Source organism: Dama dama, chromosome 5 (genome assembly GCF_033118175.1).
Source record: "Dama dama isolate Ldn47 chromosome 5, ASM3311817v1, whole genome shotgun sequence".
NCBI lineage: Eukaryota > Metazoa > Chordata > Mammalia > Artiodactyla > Cervidae > Dama > Dama dama.
The window spans coordinates 19262585-19285778 of record NC_083685.1 but is presented as its reverse complement, the minus strand read 5'-3'; the positions used below and the strand labels follow the sequence as shown (position 1 = coordinate 19285778).

Below are 23194 nucleotides of genomic sequence, written 5' to 3'. Positions count from 1 at the left end.
CAGCTCTCCTTGTTGAAATGACAGCCGCCCCCAGCAACTCCACACACACACCAGTGCCCCCTGGGACCTCAGAAGCCCTAAGCACAAGCTCCCTGAGAACTGCAAGGTTTCCCAGAAGGCAGGGATCTGAGCCAGCTGGGTGAGAGGTGTAAGTCCTCTGGGTCAGGCAGTGTCCTAGGGGGCTCCCCCCTCGCCCCCCGACCCCCAGCGCAAACCTCCTTGGTGCTTCTCAGACCTCTGAGGAGCTCCCAGGGACCCCCAGATTTCCTGCCCCAGTCTCCTAGGCCCCCAGAGCAGTGAGTTCTCTACTGCAGGTCCCCACAGAGCAGGGGGGGCCCGGGGAAGGAATTCTCCCCAAGCAGCTCCAACCTTCCCCAGGACACACACACACACACACACACACAACACACACACATGTGAGCACCATACCTGCCATTCTTTGCATTCCTCGTGGCTGGAGAGCTCAAACAATGTGACGGCATTGTAGAGCTGCCAGAACTAGAGGGGAAGCAGGCACTGCTCAGCTCACCCGAGTCCCCTTGAGACCCAGGTGGGAAAGCCCAGGGGGCAGGGGCAAGCCCCCTCAGCTTCCGCTGTTAACTGCCCTTGAGATACTGACGACCCCCTCCAAATGAAACTGGGGCACCCAGCCTGGTGTGGGGCATGCGGGTGCCCAGGGCCAATTCCAGCTTCTGCCTTTGGCCTGCCGGGACCCAGGGGCTGTCCCAGCCACAGGACCCCAAGGGCCCCAGCTCACGGATGGTTGGTGAGAGAGGGAGAGGACTTAGGACCTTCTATTCCTGGGAGGGGGTACCCACAAACTCCAGGGGGACTCACATGGCCACAGAACAGGAAGGGCAGAAGGAAGGTGAGGCCTCGCCACATCCAGGACTGAAATCCTTCTGTGGAGAGGAAGGAGGGAGCGAGGGGCCTGGGTGAGGTGGCCAGGCCCTGCCAGTCACTCTGCGATCTGGCGGGTTCACCTCCTCCAGGTGGGTGAGTGCTCACTTGGAAAATAACCCAGGGAACACGCGGAGTAACTGCCACCAGGCCTGGTGGCCCTCATGCCTCACGTCCCTGTGACCCAAGTGGGCTGACCACTCTTACAGGACACTGACATGCCAGCACTAGGTTTTTAAAAATTTGCAGAGGATTTTGCATTTCATAACTGGCTTTGGCATGCTTCATTTCAATCGAGTCTTGCAAAATAGGGCCTACCGTGCAGAGTAATTCGATGGAAATGACCACTTCAAAAGACAGAAGATTTTTATTAACAACACGTTCCCCTGAAAGTTTAAAGGAAGGGTCTCTGAGTTTTCCTGATGGAGCACCCACCCCGATGAGTTAAAGTTAAGAACACATAAATTGCACAAGTGTAAAAACCCTAGACTCGACTAACATTATGTACGTCATAAAACACAGACAAAAAAAAAATAGACTTTAAAAAGGATAAGCTATAGGCGCTCAGCCTCCAGGGCCTGGCACACAGCTGGCCTTGCGTTTGTCAACTGCAATGGAATCCACAATGAATTACAAAAAGCAACTGGGATGAGGTCAGCAAGCCCTGGCTTTGCATGTGGCAGGTCCTGTCAGGTTCTTACCAGCACCTGGTCCCCGTGACAAACGCGGGGCAGAGTCTGGGGGAACAGAGACGGTCAGTGCTTGTCACCCCGCCGACCAGGCCAGGCTACTCACCCACAGTGAGGTCCAGGTGATTCCTCTCCCCCAGGGCCCGCAGTCGGTAGAGGCAGCCTCTCTGGTAATAATATTGCAGGAACTGGACACAGCCTGTAGGGGGAGCACAGCGCCCAGCTCAGGGACTAGGGGACCCAGCAACACCTCCACCGCAGGCCGGCAGGTATCCACTGCCCAGAGACCAGGGGCGCCTGGGTACAACCTCCTCCCACCCCCAACACACACTGCACCATAGCACACCACACCACACCACACCACACCCACACACCCACGTCTGAACCTAAAAATGAAAAGACAGACCATGCCACGCCACGCCACACCACACATACACGTCTGAACCTAAAAAACGAGAAGGCAGAATTCTGTGTGTCGACATGGAAAAATACCCATTATAACTGTTAAAAGAATAGAAACTAGGTTATAAAAAAAGCTATGTAGAAGAATCCTATGTTTGTAGATTATATGTAATACAGCATTATAGGTGTGTATGTGTGTTTATGAATGAAAATATCTGGAAGGACATATATCTATTAACACCCTAAGGATGGAATTATACATAATTTTCCTTCTTGGCTTATGTTTGTAAGCAGGGTTTTATTTTAAAATTAAATTGTATTTTTTTGAATAGGTAAGATGTATTCAGCATAAAATTCAAGGGGAACAAACAGGTACTTGAAAAGTAAAACTCTCTCCCTGTCTTTTAACCATCCAATTTCTGTTCCTCAGAGGTAACCCCTCATTGTGTACAAATCCGGAGCGATTCTTAAATAAAATAAGAAAAAGAACATAAATGTCCATTTTAAGGGAAACAGAGTTGATGCTCCCAACACCACCCAGTTCCTGAAAGGTACAGCTGGTCAGATTCTGAACCGGGGAAGAAAAAGGTAGTGATTGGAGTTCCAGGGGTTGAACATTCCTCTCCAGGGGCTGGGGGCTGGACAGCAGCATGGGGCTGATGGAGTGGTGGGGAGAGATGGCGGACAGCTCCTTCTGGATTTCTGGAACCCTTCCCTGCCCGATCAGGGACCTCCCCCAGTCTCATCTCCCTTTCACACAAGACACTCTTCACACAACCACCTCCACCGGTGAAAGCCACACCATGCCCCTCCCTAGAATCCGAGCAAGAGACACTCACTCTGAAAAATGGAGAACGCTAAAAACTGATTGCGAAACTTCTGATAAATTAGTCCGTTAGGCCTGCAGAGAAGTGGGGGGAAAGCAAAGGTGAGGCCCCAATCTGAAATCATTTGTTCATCCCCATCCCATCTCTGTTCCAACCAAAAGAGACAGAGAGGAAAAAAAAGATTTTAAACCAAATTTCTACCTTCTTTATCATCATGTCCCTGGGGCTGAACCAGGTAATTTCCTGGATTAATTGCTTTAATCCATTCTAGAACCAAGGGAGCTGGGGTAGGCATTTTGAAGACCAAATGCCCACCGATTCCTCCTCCCTCCATCAGTCACAGTCTTGTCCCTGTGCTTGTTCTGTCCACACTTGCTCCCTGTCACTGCAGTCAGCAGCCCTTGGAAAAGTCCCCAGCTGGCTTGGGGTGGCCCTGCAGCCCCTTTGTAAGCTCACACTTTTACTTCTCGGCCCAAACGTCAGCCCCCAAATCCCCTGCATCTTGGGCCCATTGCCAGTCCCCATCCACTGGCTCCCTGCGAAGAGTGAGCAGAAGTCCTGGGGCTCAAGCAGGAGACACTCACCAGGTCAGCATCACTCCAGACAGGAACGTGGACACGTAGTGGTGAGACACCCACCAGCCTTTAATTCTTGAGAGAAGAGAAGGAAAAGAGCTCAGGTGGGGAGAGAAAGCAAGCTTCCCAGCCTGTGTCGGGGTAGAGGAGTGGTCTGCAACCCAGAGACAGCTTCTTGGAGCAAGAAATGAACCCAAGCCAGGACTTTTGCCCTCTGTCCTATGAGATACACAGTCACACAGAGACCCAGAGAGGCACTCGGGCCCCCAGCAGCTCCCCAGTACCCTCAGAACACCTCCCTAACATCCCCAGTACTCCAAGACCCGCCTCTCTGCCCCTCCTCACCCCCACTCTCAGAAGCTCCAGGTAGCCTTTTCCTTGAACCTGCGAAGCCCATGGCTACCTCAGGGCCTGTGGCTGAATGGTGTTCCCCTCAAATTCCTATGTTGAAGACCTCTAACCCCAGTACCTTAAAATGTGACTATATTTGGAAAGAGGACTTTTAAAGAGATAATGAAGGTTAAATTATGTCATAAGGGTGGGGCTCTAATATGACAGGCTTGGTGTCCTTAGGAGCAGAGGAAGAGACTGGAGCGGAGTGCATGCACACAGAGAAAAGGCCCTGGGAGGAGGCAGGGGCCGTCTGCAAGTCAAGGCGCGGGCTCAGCAGAAACCTGCCAGCACCCTGATCGTGAACTTATAGCCTCCAGAAGTGTAAGACAATACGTTTCTGTTGTTTAGGTCCCCTAGTCTGTGGTATTTTGTCATGGCAGTCTGAGCAGACTAATGGGGCCTTCAAACTTGCTGTTCTCTCTGCTCCAAGATCTTGGCCAGCCTGGCTCCTGGTCCAAATTCAAGTTTTCGGACCAACGGTCACCTCCTCCAAGAGGCCTTCCCTGACCCCCTTATCTGAAACAGCTAGACAGCCCCGCTCTTGATCACGTTACCCTGCTTTATTTTCTTCACGGTGCTTATCACTATCTAAAATTATCATTCTTTCCTCATTTGTTTCTGAACCCCCTTCCCCACTCAAAAGAGCAGAGATACTGTCTGTTCATCTGTATCGTGACACCTGGCTTACAGCAGGTGCTCAACAAGCATGCTGAATAAACACAGAACACTCGCACACGTTTACACAGAGCTGTAGCTATCTGCGTTAACCCACACAGACACAGAGGAACCACAGACTGTACACGAAGTGCCTCGCTCCATCCCAGACACAGCTGCTCTCTGGGGGCCCCAGGCTCATCTGCTCCTCTGTCTACAGCAGGCCCTCGCCCAGCCCTGGACTACACTCATCCAGTCCACAAGCTGCTGGGACCCCGTGGTCAGTATCCAGCTCTGGGACTTCCCTGGCGGTCCCATGGCCCATTCCTCACTCCCAAAGCCAGGGGCTCCTGTTGGATCCCTGATCGGGGAACTAGATCCCACGTGGCGCAGCTGAGAGTTTGCCTGCTGCAACTAAAGATGCCCCATGGCAAAATGAAGACTGAAGATCACACGTGCTGCAACTAAGACCCAGGGCGGCCAAATAAATAAGAAGAACCCAGCGCTCCCCTGGCTCAGCGCTATCACTCCAAAGAGGGGCAGGGAGCCTGGCTGTCACCCTCTCTCCAGTGTCACAGGTAGTCTTTATTCTTCGAGGTCCCAGAGTGTATCTGAGGCCTCTGCCGGCCTCCCCAGCCCTTCTCCAGGAGCTCAGTGATTAGAACATGATGAGGCAGCAATCTGCTCTGCCAGATGCACCCTGGGACACCAGGGACTGCGACACGGGAAGCAGCCATGTGGGAGAAGCAGTTAACCTTCATCTTTCCAGAACTCTCTCTCGGGAGACAACTGGAGTGGGGGCCAAGTGGGGAGATGGGCTCCAAATGGAGCCACCTCAGGATCTGCTGGTTCGGGGGATGAGCTGATGGATTAGATGCTTTTCTTTCTTTCTTTAAATTGTTTTGGGCCGAGCCATGCAGCATGTGGGACCTAGTTCCCTGACCAAGGATCAAATCCCTGTTCCCCTACATTGCATGCTCAGAGTCTTAACCACTGGACCACAAGGAAGTCCCCTCTTTTAAAATTTATTTATTTATTCCACTGTATCGGACCTTAGCTGTGGTATGTGGGATTCTAGTTCCCTGACCAGGACCGAACCTGGGCCCCCTGCATTGGGAGTATGGCATCTTGGTCAAGGAAGTTCCAAGAAGTCCCTTTTATTAAATTAAAAAAAAAAAAAATTTTTTTTTTTTTTTAGACTTTAACTAAAATCATCCTGCAACTTGCTTCCTTGTCTTGACTCCAGGCCTGTATCTACAGACCTGCCACTGACTTCTTAAACGTGACATGACATTTCAGGATGTGTCTGCTCTGCCGTAGTCTACTCAGCCATTCCAGAACTGTCCCTGTCATCCTTCATGTTGCCAAAACATCCTGTGGAAGTCCCCTGTGTCATGACACTGTTTCTCCATGGCAGCTACCAGGAAGTAAGTATGCAGGACGGCTGGCTCAGAGGGCACGTGCGTAGTTATTTCTCAAATTACCTTCCAAAACAGCGATTCCCAATTTACACTCCCATCGGCAGGAGAGACTATCGAGTTCCCCAAACCGTCACCAACACGGAATACCTAATTTTAAAATTTCTCCCAATCTCATGTGAAAATTGGTGTGTCATTGAGATTTTTGTTTGCACTGTCCTAATAAGTGGATTTGTCTCAAAACCTTCCCCTGGACATAAACATTGTAAGAGCAGGGACAGCATCTTACTCCTCTCTTCTCTTTGTAGTCCTTCAATGTGTGTGTGTGTGCACTCAGTCACTTGGTCCTGTCTGACTCTGCGACCCCATGCACTGTAGCCCACCAGGCTCCTCTGTCCATGGGATTTCCCAGGCAAGAGTACTGGAGTGGGTTGCCATTTCCTTCTCCAGGGGGTCTTCCCAACCCAGGGATTGAATCCTCATCTCTTGTGTGTCCTGCACTGGCAGGCGGATTCTTTACCACTGAGCCATCTGGGAAGCCCTTCAACAGTTCTGGGAAGGAAGGAAGGGAAGGAGACAGGAAGGAAAAGAAAGAAAGAAAGAAGAAAATAAATGAAAGAGACTTCCCTGGCAGCCTAGGGGTTAAGACTCCACACTTCCAATTCAGGGACTGTGGGTTTAATCCCTGGGCAGGAACTAAGATCCCACGTGCCTCACGATACAGCCACAAAAAATGTCTGATCATAAATTAGGTGTTTGGGCAACAGCCTGTGGATGCTTGAGTGGTTATGAGGGGAAACAAGGTTTTAGGAGGCTTTTTATTCCTAGCACTAACAGCACCTTGTAAACAGTAGGTACTCAATAAGTGCTGAAATGGAAAAAGTGATGTCCAGGAAGTGCAGCTGGTATAGATGCCACCATGACAGACTAGAAGGGAGACTGATGCAGATGCCACGTGAGTTCACGGGACAGGATGGGACATCTGTCCACTTGCTGGTTCCCAATCTCCCTTCCCCGTGTCCCTGCCCTGCCTGTCAGGGTCTCTGAGGAACCTTAGTTTCTGACCCAGAAGATAACTGGCCCTATCCTTAGACCTTCATCTTGAAGAGCAACCAACAAGTCTCTGCAAGCCCTGGAGGCCTGGCAAGCCCCCCATCCTCTGTCCTACCTACCAATGGTCCCTAGAGAAATACCCGCTCCCTGTCCAGGAGGGGCCGGAGCCAGACACAGGCTCCCGGCAGCAAGCTTGGCTGAGCAGCAGCTTCCAATTTCACAGTTCACTGTGCCCACAGCCCAGCGCTGACAGACGCCACCAATAAACACAGCTCAGCGGCGCTGGGACAGGCTAAAAATGTCCTCTTTCCCAGCGTGCATTCGCCAGCCCCATTGTCTGTCTGCATACCCCAGGGCTCTGGACTGGTGTTCCGCATGTATGAGTGTGCGTGTGTGTGTGTGTGTGTGTGTGTGTGTGTGTGTTTATATAACAGTTTTATTGTGATGTCAGTCAGACAGCATACAATTCACCCATTTAAAGTATACAAGTCAGTGTACTCACAGAGTTGTGCAAACATGACCACAGTCAGTTTTAGGGCATTTGTACCACTCCAGAAAGAGACCTTCACCCTTCAGCAGTCTGTCTCTAGGGTCTGTTTTGCCCCAGAAACGAAGCCTGCAGGAGCTTGTGGCCTTTTAAATGAGCAGACAGTAGGTACGCCAGGAAGGCTGGCACAGTGCATAGCCCGAATGTAGTACGAACAGCATGTTCTGCTATCTGGGGACTGTGCCTGGAGAGCTCCCTACAGGACACCTTAGCGTAAGATCCGGGCACCAGTCACTAGTCAACACCTGGCTCTCTCTGGCTCTGAGCTTCAGGTCATCTGGACAGTTTCGGGAATGGCTTCTACACCGAGGCTCCCTCTCTCCTCTGCCACCCCTACCCCTCTGTATCCTAGGAAAGGCCCTTACAAAAACCAATTCGTTCTGGGCACTGGTGGGCTGGCGTGCCAGAAAAGGCAACGTGATTTCTGATTCATTATTCATTCTATCCCAGAACTACTGCAGAGGACATCTGCTGTTTTGTCTGTTAATCACTCCCGTTCTGGTTCTCCCCTTTGTCTTTCCTTGGAGGAACTACCTCACCCCGACAGTCAGTCTGGCTGACTCCCAGAGTCAGCCAATGGAGATGCTAAATCACTGCAGCCACGGTGATTGGTTCAGCGATGAGCATGTGACCTGAGCCTGGCCAATCAGAAGTCTGACTCAAGACTGCCCCTGGACTAGTAGAGGAAAGATGCTCTTTCCTCTGGGATTGCTGATCCCTGTAGGGTGCTGGGCTGGGCTGCTGGGAGCTAGTGCAGAACGTAGCAGGAAAGGAAAAGGGAGGAGGAGGGCTGTTAAATTAACATTGTTTGAGCACTCTGGACCTCCCTGAGCTATTTATATGCTCCAGTAAATACCCCTTCATGTTTACTCCTATCAGGTGGTTTTCCATCATTTCCAAAATCTGGAAGGGAAGTTGACTTACTTATGGCTCTAATTGAGCTAAGGAGCTACATCTCACATGGGAAACATCAGACATAAACCACAGGTAGCTCCATCCCATGATGTGGGCATTCCCCCTACACACCCACCTCTCTAAGCCTGCTTTCCCCCCAACACAACCCTAATTCAGGTCTTGGATGCAACTGGAAACAGGATAAAAGAGGTTCAATCAGGCCAAAACTGGGCAGCAAGCCTCCAGGAAGTCTATCTGGCTCAGGTTCAGCTGTCTCTTCAACACCAAGATGACCCCAGTGAACTTCCTTCACTACAGAGCTTGGGTTCAGTTCATTTCTACACAGATCCTGGGACATTCACTGGGTACCCACTGTGAGCTCCAGAGCTGGCCGTGGGACACTTCAGAGAAAGGCAGCCTTCATCCCAAACTGGACCCCTGCCTCCTTCTTCACTGTGCTTTCTTGAACTGATTTCTTAGCTATTCCCTAACAAGGGCCAAGTGTGAGGGGAAACCTCACAGGCATCTCCCGCCAGGAGAAAAATCACCTCTGAGAAGGAGCGGGGGGAGGGTGGAGGCTAACTATTCAACAGGTGTTGAGGACAAGTCACAAGTTTTAATCACCCAGCTTTGGTCCACCTGCCATGCCTCCCTCTCCCACAAGTTGACCACAACTCCCGTAGTCATTTCAGAAAATAAGACATCCGTACAGGCCCACCCCACTCATCCCACGGTCCCCACCACCAACACATCCAAATCTGTGCTGGAGGCCAGACTGGGGAAGCAGGCCTGGGGGAGTGTGATTCCTGAAGCAACTTGACCTTCCTGAAGCATACCTGCCATGAATGGTCTTTTAAAGAACCACTATGAAAAAAAAAACAAAAGAACCACTATGAGTGCTCCCAAAAGGCTCCACGTGGGAGCTATCTTGGAGTCCCTAGCTCAGTGTCTGGTACGTAAAAGTTGCTCAATAAAAGTGTAATGAGGACTTCCTGGTGGTCCAGTGGTTAGGACTCCGCACTTCCACTGCAGGGGGCACAGGTTTGATCCCTGGTCAAGGAACTAAGATCCTACATGCTGTGTGGCATAGCAAAATAAAATAAAATGTAAAATACATAAAATAAACATGTAATAAGTGGCAGGTCGGGGACAGATTGGACCACACACAAAGCTTTGCGTTACCAGCTCAGTGACAGCCCTTCCTGTTATCCCATCAGAGCACAAGCCCTAGGGAGGCCCCAGAGAAGGTCCCACTTGACGGCAAGTGAGGTGGCTCTGGAACCCTACTTTCCCCCTTTAGTCCTCCTCCCTGTTTTCTGGGTGTGCTCCACACTTACAGGGACCTCGACTCAGACCTGTTCCCTTCTCTCGGGGAACCCCCCACCCACAGTTTGTCATATAAGAAAAAAGGACAGGAGTAACTCTTATTAAAGTGTTAGTGACTGTTAGAGATTGTAGCATGCCCCTGAACACTCTTAATATGAGTCCATCAGGAGGAGGAAACTCCCAATACCAAGCCCAGGGGAACACAAAGAGAATTAGTAACAAGAAAGCTTGGCCCATTGCCCTGGGCCCATTTCCCCACTATGTACTACCCTGGGTCCCCTCCAACCATGCCCAAAAGCAGGAAGATACAATCACTAAAATTAAGGAAAACTACAAATGTTATTGATTTGCTAGGATTTTCTACTTCAGTGTTTCCCAAAGCATGGGGCATGTACCACCAAGTTTTAGATGCTATCTGAGTGTAATGCTAGATGATACTGAATCACGTGGTGAGAAGTCATCCGTCCTGTTCTTTCCATTCTCCTGATTAAGTCAGGGAGACAGTCTTGGTTAAATGCCAGGACATCTTTAATATACAAAATCCCCTGCTCTTGGGCTTCCCATGTGGCTCAGATGGTAAAGAATCTGCCTGCAGTGCAGGAGACCCAGGTTCAATCCCTGGATTGGGAAGATCTCCTGGAGAAGGGAATGGCAACCCACTCCAGTATTCTTGCCTGGAGAATCCGATGGACAGAGGAGCCTGGTGGGCTGTAGTCCACGGGGTCACAAAGAGTCGGACACGACTGAGCAATTAACACATATATACATACATAGAGATCTGCTCATCTCCCTTTTTACACATGTACACACACTTTAGAGAGATAGCAGGCCTCAGGCTCAGAGCCTTCAGGAAGCAGGAATCATTGACTTCAACAAATTAGACAATGAAAATGAAATTCTATTTTTACACTATTTCCTCTTTCCTGCAATTGATGCTGGTTTTCCACGTAAGGTGGTGAAATAAAAGTTTCCTTTTAAAATAAATTCACATTTAGTGCTTGCTTTGGCAGCACATATACTAAAATAAATTCACATTTATTTAATTAAAAAGAAAAAAAAAAGAAAAACAAAAAGACGTGGATTTAAATTGTGAATAAACTATCATCCAGGTGATGCTGGAGACGGTAAAGGCTGAGTGCAGTTTGAGAAACACTGATCTTTTCTAAAGGGCTGCATGCTACAGGACTGCATACCTAAGAATAGCTGATTCCCCTGGTCCTTACCTCTCAGCTCTATGTTCAGGGTAAGGCCCAGCGGGGCAGGGATATGCCATGAGAGACCACTGGCAGAGAAGTGAGAAGGTAGCAAATTATTTGGGGGTTTGGCAAACACCCCAATCTTAAATACACAGCTCCTGGCCGTTCCTTACCAGCCCCAAGGAAGAAGGAAGTGGGGAGGGTCAAGAGGTTGTTACTTTTTGTTTCAGGAAAAACAGGGACAAGAATGGCATGCAGGGGTTCAAATGGACACCCTCAAAAGGCATCAGACCTATGGGAAATGGGTCCTACAAGTGGCAAGTCGTGGGTCTTAACTCAGTCCTGATACTCTAATCTCTGTCAGGGACTTTCCACTTTTCTCACCAGAATCCATTCAACCTTCTGGTGACAGTAACCTAACTTTCCTCTCCTGACACTCAGCTTTGAGGTGTTGGTTGACAGCCCTGGGGGTGGACACAAGGCTCAGAGCAGTACAGTCTCTGGCCACAGCGATCGGTTCAGAGATAATCAGTGAGTGCCAACAGGACCCAGTGAGACTCCTGGGAGAGAGGAACATGCCTTATTTTGCTGGGAATGCTAGAAATGAAGATGTGAGCCTGGAGCTGCTGGATGCTCCTCCCTGAAACCTGAGACAAAAAGAACACAGTGGAAGGTATGGTTGAGAGATAGAGAGAAACTGGGTCCTGATGACACTGTCTGAATGCCTGGATTAAGCCTTACCTGAACTCAGCGCTAATGGACCCATTCCTTGATATGAGAAAATAAATTTCTTATTGTGTTAAACTCGTTTATTTGAGTTAGGGTTTCTTGTAAGCAAGAGACTGACCATTGCAAGTGAAGTTGCAGCAGCAGACACCGTTTTCCTCCTCCCTGGTTCTCAACAGTCATGAATACTCCACCCCACAAGGAGGAAGGGGGTGCAAGGTGAGGCTGAGAGCTCTCACCTCCATGACAGATTTCCCTCTGGCTCCCCGGCACCACCCCACAAAGCTGGGCCCCCCCATTACCTCGAGCCGTTGCTGATAAGAATGCTCTCCCGAATTGTCAGGGTGCAATAATACCATACGAGCAGGAAGTTAAAGACTTCATCTGTCACCCTGGCATAGAGAAACAGCCCCAGGGAGGGGTACAGACATGAGAAACCAGGGACAGCTGTCCCCCCACCCCACCCCACCCCCGGCACACACACACAACTGAACAGCAAACCAGGACAAGTCCCCAAAGAAGGAATGACATTTGAGTAGGGCCTTGAAAGTTCAATATATGGAAATGTGTTTTCCTGAGTGTTGGTAATAACTAAATTTGGCTGTGGAAATGGATAATTGTATCTATTATGCTCACTTACATTGTTCCATTTTTTATTTTGTAGACAATTACAGCGTAAATGCTACAGGTTGCAATACTCTGTGAGAGTTAAGCCTCCCTTAACTGACACCAGTTGGAGGATAAATACCGCCCACTCCCTCACCCCTGAGGGGGAATAACTGAGGCCCATCCACTGCTGTCCCCTACTCCCCAGCAGCACTGAACTCCAGGTGCCCACAGGATAAAATACTTGTCTCACTTCCATTCCCCTACCAGTGTTTCCTGGGATCACCTCCTGAATAAATTATTGGCACTCAAATGCTTGTCTTGGGGGATTTCTTCTGGGGGAACCCAAACAAAGACAGTATTACTTCCCATTTCCGAAACTCAAAGACACATGCTCCTTGCAAGAAAAGCTATGACAAACCTAGACAGTGTATTAAAAAGCAGAGACGTAACTTTGCCAACAAAGGTCAATCTAGTCAAAGCTATGGTTTTTCGAGTAGTCATGTTCGGATGTGAGAGTTGGACCATAAAGAAGGCTGAGAGCCGAAAAATTGATGCTTTTGAATTCTGGTGCTGGTGAAGACTCTTGAGAGTCCCTTGGACAGTAAGGAGATCAAACCAGTCAACCCTAAAGGAAACCAACCCTGAATATTCATTGGAAGGACAGATGCTGAAGCTCCAATATTCTGGCCATCTGATGTGAAGAGCTGACTCACTGGAAAACACCCTGATGCTGGGAAAGACTGAGGGCAAGAGGAGAAGGGGGCATCAGAGGATGAGATGGTTGGATGGCATCACTGATGCAATGGACATGAGTTTGAGCAAACTCCAGGAGATAGGGAAGGACAAGGAAGCCTGGCATGCTGCAGTGCATGGGGTCTCAAAGGGTCAGACGACTTAGCGACTGAACAACAACTTCCCATTTTACAGATGAGGAAATGAGGTTCAGAGATGTGCTGACCATCCAGCTCCCCACCCTTGCCCTTTTTTAAGCCATTGAAGGTGTAGTCAGCTAAACAGTGTTCCCCCCGGCTCAAATTCAAATCCACCCAGAACCTCAGAATATGACTTGATTTGGAAACAGGGTCTTTGTAAATATAATTAGTGAAGATGAGGAGATAATGGGTTACGGTGGACCCTAAACCCACGGACTGTGTCCCTATAAGAAGACCAGGAGAGAGATACAGGGCCACAGGGCAGATGGCCATATAATGACAGACTAGAGTGAAACAGCCTTAAGCCAAGGGAACGCCAAGGATGGCCAGCCACTACCAGCAGCTGGGAGAGGCAAGGAAGGCTCCTCCTCTAGTCTTTAGAGTGAGCGTGGTCCTGCCAACCATGATTCCAACCTTGATTTCAGATTTCTGGCCTCCACAACTATGAGAAAATACACTTCTATTGTTCTAAGCCACCCAGCTTGTGGTGCCTTGTTACGACAGCCCCAGGAAATGAATACAGAAAGGGATGGGAGACACGGTGATGCCAGGCCCTCAGTGAGCCTGAGCACTCAACTGCACACCACAGATTTGTCCTCTGAGGGCCCCAGAGGTTCGAACACCAGGAAATCTGGTTGCACGTCAAGAACTTCTGCCCCCTTTCTGGGGGCACATGAGCGGGCATGACTGACATGAGCAGCCTCTGCCCTCCAGGGAAGCGGCCCAGGCCCAAGGCAGCAGGCGGGCACGGGCTCAGGGCCTGAAAGAACCTTTGTTTGGACACTCAAGTGGGCAGCCCAGCAACTGGACTCCCAGCCAAGCGCCTGCCAGGAAATAAACCCTTGACACGTGGGCCAAATGCCCAAGCCACACTTGGCCGCCTCCCCTCAGGGCAGGAAACCCAGGGCCAGAGCAGGGGGAAACAAAACCCCCTGGGGGATCGTGGCTTCGGCTCACCTCCCTTGTCCCACTCAAATGGAGCAGCTGACCCTCTCGACTGTGCCACTGGGTGCCAGGCGCTGGGCACAGCCACGTGTGGTGTTAATGCACTCAGCTGTCACAACACCCCAGTGAGGCAGGGCCTGGTGTCACCCTCATTTTACAGCGGGGGAGACTGAAGCACCCAGAGGCAACCCGCCCATCCGACAGCCAGTAGGTCTTGAAGACAGGATTCAGACCCAGGAAGTCTGTGGTCTATCTCGTTTTCTTTCCTTCCTTCCTTCCTCTTTTTTGCTCCCCATCCTACCCCCACCACCTTTACTTCTGTAACTGAGACACAATCCACATACCATAGAATTCACCTTTTTCAAGGATGCAAGTCAGTGTGTCTTCAGGATATTCACCAAGTTGTGCATCCAGCATCACTATCTAATTCCAGAACATTCTCACCACTCAAAAAAAACAAAAACAAAAACCCACACCTGTGGCCCTTAGCAGTCACTCCCTATTTGCCTCCCCACCACCCCCTGGCAACCACTAATCTGTTCTCTGTCTCTATAGTCTTTGCTTATTCTGGACATTTCATATGACTGGGATCATACAGTAAGTAACCTTTTGCCTCTGGGCTCTTTCACTCAGCACCATGTTTTCAGGGTTCATCCATGTTATGGAATGTGTCAATACTTCAGTCCTTTTTGTGGCCAAATAATATTCCATTGCATGGATGGACCACACTGAGCTCCTTCTTAGCTACTACGTTATAAGGCCTTTCTAGCAACTATTTAGTAGATATTTGTTGGATGGCTGTAAGGCAGACAGAACTGCTATTTCCTGTAAGAAATGGTCCTTCTCTACCCTATACCTCATCACACCAAATGCTGGAGATGCAAGAGGAACCCTGGATCGTTCTCTCATGGCCCTCCTCCCTCACCCCTGCACACACACCACCACACCCCATCACCTGTAGTGAAGGAAAAATCGACACGCCACAGCACCCAGGAGCAGGATGATGGTCAGGTAGAGCTTGAACTTCTCATACTCATCCTTGTAGGCAAATCTGCAGCGACAGACACCCCCAGGAAAGGTCCCATCACTATAACCCATCACCTCACCGGATCCCTGACCTGCTAGATCAAACTAAGAGAGAGATTTCGAATTAATGGTGATGATCGATAGGGAAAGAGGGCCAGTGTGCAAAGCTTCTTTTGTCCCTGGACTCCTGGGTTTAAGGTTTCGAGCCTGTGATGGGCAGGGAGCTGTGACAGGGTCTCCTCCTCAACCACCTACAGAAGTGGAAAAGCCACAGCTCCATTTTCCCTGGAAATGGGATAGATCTGGGTTAGCCAGGACTGCCTACGCCCCAGGAGGAATGTGTGTGATAAGGCGTGGAATGCGACAAGCGGCCATTTCTCATGGGAAATTGGCGGTCCAATCCATACCATGTACTGACTCTGTGAAAGGAAGGAAGGAAACCTCCTCCTTCCTTAGTGGAGTCTAAGTCTATGTGGTCTACATACTAAGGAAGAGACCGTCGGAAAGACCAAAAGCCAGAGTCCCAGCTATGAACGTTTTTTTTTTTTTAATGCAAAAACACTAGCTTGGTCCCATCTCTCTTAAGCTGAAAGAGCAAAATGCCCGGATTCCATAAAGTCAGGTGGAGGGGTGTCTGGGATACTCACTTGGCCTGGTTGCTGAGAAGGGTCACGTTCACATTGCCGAGAACCAGATTCAAGTAGAGCCTGAAAGGAAAGACCTGTGAGGGTCACCATGTTAACAACCCCAGGAGTGGTCCCCAACCAAAAATATTCAAAATTAATAAGCAGGGCAAGTGCTTCCCAGGTGGCCCAGTGGTAAAGGACCCGCTGCCAATACAGGAAATGGGGGATCAATCCCTGGGGCAGGAAGATCCCCTGGAAGAGGAAATGGCAACCCACTGCAGTATTCTGGCCTGGGAAATCCCATGGACAGAGCAGCCTGGTGAGCTACAGTCCATAGGGTCACAGAGTCAGACATGACTGAGCATGCATGCACAACAAGCATGGCACTGAGCACTGATGTTATAAAATGAGGTGCTAAGCTCAACGGTAAAGTTCTCACATCATATGAGAATGAAAACGATTAACTAGAGAACATGGCAACTGTCAGGACCGTCACGATTAACCCATTTCTCCCCATTTTAGCTGGCTTACAGACCATGTTTCCCAGCCTCCCTTGCAGCTAAATATTTTTAAAAATAAAATAAAAAATAAAGTATACAGCTTAGTGGTGATTATTTTGTAATATACAGAAATATCAAATTGCTATGTATACCTCAACCTAAAAAATAAATAATAAGGTGAGCTTATAAAAAATGTTTACATTAAAAACAAATTATACAATTTAATGGTTTCAAGTATACTTAACAACGTTGTACAAACATCAGTGTCACCTAATCCCAGAACATGAAATTTCAACAACCCAAGAAGAAGTCCTTTACCCACTAGCAGTCACTCCCTCAGCCCCTGGCAACCACTAATCTACTTTCTGTTTCTATGGATTTGTCTATTCTTGACATTTCGTGTAAACAGGCTCATGTGATACGTGGCCTTTTATGTCTGGCTTCCCTGCTGTGAACGTTCAGCACTCATTTCCACTGAGTGTATATACACCCAGGAGCGGAATTTCTGGGTTGTATGGTATGTATGTGTTTGGCTTCACTAGGAAATGGCAAACATTTTTGTAAAAAGGGATCTGCTTGCCCTCCACAGCCTGACTCTTTCCTGCTTGCTGAGATGCAATGGTGTGACCCAGCTTTGGCCATGCAGATGAGAACAACTCCTAAAGCAGTGGTGAGCAGTAAGTAAGCTGCAAGGACCAAGTTCCTAGGTGACCTCAGGAGCCCAACATTCTTGGCCCACTCACCTCTGGACTGTTATGTGTGAGAGACAAAAGCCTTGCATGTTTGAGATACTGTGCCATGATGCTTCTGTTACAACAGCCTGTACTCCAACATGCTATGTGCATGCATGCTCAGTCACGTCCAACTCTTTGCAACCCCATGGACTGTAGCCCCCCAAGGCTTCTCTGCCCATGGGATTTCCCAGGCAAGAATACTGGAGTGGGCAGCCATTCCCTTCTCCAGGGGATCCTTCCAACCCAGTGTCTCCTGCTGCTCCCGCACTAGCAGGATTCTTTATCACTGAGCCACCTGGGAAGCCCCTAACATGCTAATTAATAAAGGTGATAATAAAGGGTTAGGAGGTCTCAGGGAAAGACAAGTTAATTCCACAGAGGGAGAGAGGGGTTTAGAAAGACTTCACTGAGGTAGTAACATGTGAACTGGGCTTTGAAGGATGCATAGAAGTTTGAGAGGAGAAAAGGTAACAGAAAAGCCTTCTTCCAGCTATGGGTAAAATCTAGGGGGACTTCCAGTCTTGTGTATCTAGAGCAGAGGTGTCAAAAAACCATCTATTTTTCTCACCTAGCACATATTCCCTACCTCCTGGAAGGGCAGTATAATTTCTCTTCAGAGAATCACTTTTCCCCCTAGCCTCTAGGGTAAGGCACATGACCCAGGTTCCCCCAATCAAAGCAGTGCAACCTCCTGATTGGGTCAATCATGATCATGGAACACAATCTAGGCCAATGAGAATCAATAAGAGGACTTTTCCTAGAATTCCTACAGAACAAAGAGGCTTTCTGTACTGGATTTGCCAAGCAGGTAGGATGCAAACCCAGAGCTGCTGGGGCCAGCTTGTGGAGGAACCCTGCCTGAGAATAAAATTCACACACTGCAAAACAGAGTAAAAAAAATAAATAAATAGGGACACAGTTTAACAGCATCCAGTCCTACCTAGAACTACACCTGGACTTTTTAGTTACATGTGTCAATAACTGCCCTATTATTAATTAAGCAACTTTGAGTTGGGTTTTCTGTCATTTGTATTCCAGGGATTCCTAACTAATGTAAACTGGACAGAGGACTAGGGAGGCTGGAGCTGGGAGAGTGAATCTGACTTTAAAAGAAGGTCACGCTGTTTCATTCTGTAGAAAGTTATCACCACCCAAAGCATGGAGTTTTTAACCAAACACAGCCAAAAAGGAGAAGACAAGAGGAAGGCCTCTGGTAGAAGGCTCTGACTCAAGGCTGGGTCAAACCGGGAAGAAAGTCAGGGTGCTTCCTGGGACGTGCGTTTAGCCACCCATGTCAAGTCACAATACAACGCCGCAAGGATCTCTCTCTACGAGGTGGCAGAGATGTCACTTGAGGAAGGAGATGGAACTTCTCTGAAGGAAGAAGATGGAAAGAACACAAGCTCTAGAGTCAGAATGTCCAGTGTTCACATCCTGGTTCAGCCTAAGCCGGTCTGAACCCTCAGGGCAAGATACTTCCTAATGCCACTTCTCTGAACCTTTAGAACAGGGATTCCTGGATCTCACTCACCGGGTTGTAGAGGGTGAAATGACTGACGTCAAGACAGGCCCCCCTGCACAATGCCAGGCATACAGTGGGCCCTCAATAGATGTTTGTTCTCTCGAGAGAGAACACATTTCCTCTTGATCCCAGGTGACATCGGGCAGATGGCAGAGGCTGGGAACCAGATCTTTTGTCTGGTTCCTTGAAAAAGCCCTTCTAGGAATGTCGCTGCCACAGGCAGGGGCTGAGGTCCCCTCCTGGGTTCATGGAGGGTCATGTAAGGAAGCTTCCTTCCCTTTCCTGCCCTTGTTTCCTCCTCAAGACCCAGCAGGGAGGTCAGAGGCACGCAGACCAGGTGCTCCAGGCCTGGGCATCTGCACACAGTGTTGGGGGGTGTGAGGGCAGGTCCCCAGCTCCTACCCATTCTTCTTGGGCAAGTAGGCCTCCATGTCAAAGAAGACGTTCTGCCGCTCCTTGATGTTGGCACCCATCTGCTGAACGAGCTCCGCTTCCTCCCGACTGGCATGGCGTTTGTACCTGAGGTCAGAGGTGGGAGCGTGAGATAAGCGTTACACAGACTGGATGAAGAATCCAGAAGCTCTAGGCACTGCCCCCCATCTTTCCATCTCAATGCTTCTGGCAACCTCAGCTCTCCAGATGTACTCTCTGGGTTTGATGCTGGCTCCCTGCCAGCCTTGGGAAACATCCTTTAACCTCTCTGCTTTATTTTCCATACCTCAAAAACAGGGATAACATCAGACCTACCTTGTAAACGATATCATTGTGAGGATACAGTGAGTATATGCAGTGTAAAGCATTTAGAATACCTGACACATAGTATGAGCTCCAGGGATATCGGCTGGCAATACCACTCTCCACGCTATTCTATAGGAATAACCTGAGGGTTATGAAGAGTACAGGCAGGAAGAAGGCTTTGAAGTATTAGCAGTCGACCAACCAAGGTCTGACTGTTGTTCCTTGGTGAGATCTAATCTCAAAACTAGAAAAACAAGTCATAGTCACAACTCATGGGTCAACTCAGCTAACTCATGGGTCAACCTTCCAACCCAATGGTTCTCAACTGGGGAAACTTGGGATAGGAGTTCTTCCCAAACCATGAAGACACTGCCCGGGAACATTCTGGGTTGTCAAGGCAGGAGTGGAGAGTTCTACTGGCATCTAGTGGGTAGAGGCCAGGGATGCTGACCAACATCCCACAATGCACAGGACAGCCCCCAGAAGCATCAACAGCGCCAGGAATGAAAAACCCTAGACAGATAAAAGACTGGAGTTCTATCAGTGAGATATGTTTTTCCAAGAGTGGTGATGTCATTATGTGGGACCATCCACACTCTTCACCATGACTAATGGGCCTCCCTCCATGTCCAGAATCGTCAGTCAAGGTTAGGAGTAATCAGTAACCATTCCCCAAATTTTCCACAGAGGAAGGGAAGAATTGCTCAGGAATCATAAACTGGAATGGAGGCCCAGCTAAGCGACCAGGGACAAGGCACTCAGAGCCTGTTTTCCTGTATCCCTAGGCGGTCACAGCATCCATTGGACTCCTTCACTTGCAGGGAATGACAGCACTTTCCAAACCATAAAGACATAGGACTAGGAAGTGAACAGGTGATCCTGGCCTTAGGAAATGAACTAGGTTGTAAGCTCAAGTATATCCCCACCAGGCGTGCCAGACCTCTCACCCCCTACACCAGAGACCTGGTGGGGTGAACTCCCTTTGCCTGGAGAGAAGGATACTTGCTATTTACCTGCCCAGCAGGACTTCTCATAACAACTTTCCTGTGGGAACTATGCCTCATCCTCTTCCCCCTCCCAAGTAGTTCAAGTAGAGCTGTCCCATCCCCCAAGTCCATAAACTGAGCATAGGACCAAGTCTTATATAAGCGTTAGTCACTCAGTCGTGTCCAACTCTTTGCAACCCCATGGACTGTAGTCTGCCAGGCTCTTCTGTCCATGGAATTCTCCAGGCAAGAATACTGGAGTGGGTTGCCATTTCCTTCTCCAAGAGATTTTCCTAACCCAGGTCTCCTGAACTGCAGGAAGATTCTTTACCATTTGAGTCACCAGGGAAGCCCCCAATCTTATATAAACTGAGTCTCAAGATTGGTTCACAGATGGTCACATGATCAGTTCCAGCCAATGAGACTCACACCCAGCACTTGTGCTGAAAGACAAGTTCTCATTCTGCTGGGGTGGCCAAGCCAATAGGAAGAAAGGCTAAGAGGATAACAGCCTGGCACTGCTGGTGGCTATCTCAGTGACCATCTCAGCCACAGAGTGAAGCCAATCTAGAGGAAGGCAGAATTGAGAGGAAAAAAACCAAATTCCTAAAAACACCCTTTGACCCCCCTAGATCCAATGATGCTTGAAGTCACTTCTGGTTTTTTTCCATTAAAATTTCCATTCTCAGCTCAAACCAGTTTTGAGTTGAGATTCTGTCCCTAAAAGCCAGGGGGGCCCCTGACTTGCAGCCCGCCTACCTCTGGAGCGTGAGTTTCAGGTCCCTCAGTCGCGTCTTCTGCTTGTTGATGGAGCTGCTACACGAAGTCTGGAGTGCATTCAGTTCCTCCAGCTTCTGCTTGTAGATCCTGTGAGTTTCCTGAGGGATAGAAGAGCAGGGTGTGCAGGAGAACATAAAGGGGTTATTTTTCAGTCTGCTTGTGTCGGAGTATGTTATTGTTCAGTCGCTAAGTCCCATGTCCGACTTGACTTTTTTCGACCCCATGAACTGCAGCACGCCAGGCTTCCCTGTCCTTCATTATATCCCAGAGTTTGCTCAAATTCATTCAGTGATGCTACCGTGTCATCTTCTGCTGCCCCCTTCTCCTTTTGCCTTCAATCTTTCCCAGCATCAAGGTCTTTTCCAATGAGTCAGCTCTTTGTGACTATAGAATCCAGTTTGACAGTTAAGATGATACAAGCACACCTATCAAAGATCTAACACAAAACTGGGGCTGGATTTGGGGAAGGCAGCACTAATGCAATAAGGAACTGCTGTTTTTTTCCTGTGCAGGTTCTGTCTTTCCTGATGGGAACAGAAACCAAACATGCCTTTGAGGGGCCAGCCACCTCTTGTCAATTCTTGGTCCAGGTGGTTTGAGTAGAGCTAACAGTGCCCATGTCAAGGGAGGTCATATGACCCAGGCCTGGCCAATCAGTATTCTCCAATCCCCCCAGCAACTGATTGGTTCACAGGGGGATGAATGGCTCAAACTGAGCCAATGGGAGTCAGCTCTGGGACTTCACCTACAAGTATTAATTTAGAGATGCCCCCTTTCTCCTGGATTTGTTAATCTGGTAGAAGGCACACCTGGGGCTGTTGAGTGTGGAGAGCCTGCCTAAGAATAAAGCTGGGAACTTCCCCGGGGGTCCAGTGGCTAAGACTCCATGCTCCCAATGCAGGGGGCCAGGGTTCGATCCCTGGTCAGGAAACTAGATCCCACATGCTGCAACTGCCACAACTAAAGATCCCCATGTCACAATGAAGATCAAAGATCCCATGTGCCACAACTAAGACCTGATGCAGCCAAATAAATAAATAATTTTTTTAAAAGAAGAATGAAGCCAAACAGGAAAACAGAATTGGGACACGGTAAGAGACAGCATTCTTATAACATCATTTCGGCACTTGAATCTAACCAAGTCTGAATGCAATGCTAACACTCTTAGTTACAGGAATTAATAAATTCCTTTCTGGTTAGTCCAGTTTGGGTTGGGTTTCTGATATTGGCAATGAAGACAGTTCTTGCTAAGACAATTAAGAAAAAGACATACCTCCTCCCTTTAAGTCAACCCTCCTTATCCCAGGCACAGCCACTCCAATACACTCAGTATCTTACTCCTGGAAATAACCATTCAGGACCACAAGGCCAAAGGAAATACAAGACAGTGCTCCCCAAGGCAGGGAGAATGGAACACAGTATCTTCTCAACATTATTACTGCCACAGCACACCTCCCCCTGGGTACTGCCCTTTGCAGGAAAACAACCAGTTTCCTCCAGAGTCCTGATAATCAAAGACAAACACCAACAATATGGAGAAAACAGTATGAGGGTACAGGGACCATAAAATTAAAAACAATAATCCAATGGCCATATTTAAAGTGGCTGTTTGCTTGGGTGGTAGAGAACTGTATTAGCAGAGAGAGAGGAAAAAGGGATGGGCAGTGAGGCCCATAGCCTAAACTCTTATGTCTGCCAAGCAGGTTCCTAGATATGAAAGTTAAGCCCGAAAATAAGAAAAAAATGAAGGCAATGAAGTGAATAGATAACACTTAGGAGCAACATGGAAGAATGCTCTGAGCATATCTCCTTTGGCCCCCAGTTGACAGGGCTCAGTCCCCTAGATTTACACAGTTTCCTCATCTGTCCTTCCTGAGCCCCCAGGGAGGAAAACTGTGTCTCATTTTTTTAAATTTAGCTTGTAATTTTTAAATAATCTCACACTTCTGAAAGAATTGTAAGAGTGCAAAGAACTCCCCTACACCTTTTGCCCAGATTCACCGACTATTAGCATTATGACATATTTGCTTTCTTCTCACATGTGTGTGTGCATGTGTGAATGAGTGGTGTGTGTGTTCTTTATCTGTATCAGGCATCAGTAAACCCACTGGCCAAATCTGGCTACCTGATTTTGTATGGGCAGTAAGCTAGAAATGATTTTTGTCTCGTTGCAAAAGATCAAAAGAAGAACATTTC

At 48.8% G+C, this 23194-nt stretch overlaps 1 protein-coding gene across 1 annotated transcript in view; it reads right to left on the bottom strand.

Moving 5' to 3' along the window:
• TMEM120B (transmembrane protein 120B) overlaps window positions 1-23194 on the bottom strand; it is a 42503-nt gene that overhangs the window by 2145 nt on the left and 17164 nt on the right. The window contains exons 2-11 of the mRNA XM_061141972.1: window positions 20978-21096; window positions 18897-19013; window positions 15760-15819; window positions 15042-15137; window positions 11903-11992; window positions 3403-3468; window positions 2831-2892; window positions 1696-1788; window positions 838-902; window positions 430-498 (exon numbers count right to left, since the gene is read on the bottom strand). Of these exons, the coding sequence (XP_060997955.1) occupies window positions 430-498; window positions 838-902; window positions 1696-1788; window positions 2831-2892; window positions 3403-3468; window positions 11903-11992; window positions 15042-15137; window positions 15760-15819; window positions 18897-19013; window positions 20978-21096 (837 nt within the window). The remainder of the gene's footprint in view (window positions 1-429; window positions 499-837; window positions 903-1695; window positions 1789-2830; window positions 2893-3402; window positions 3469-11902; window positions 11993-15041; window positions 15138-15759; window positions 15820-18896; window positions 19014-20977; window positions 21097-23194) is intronic.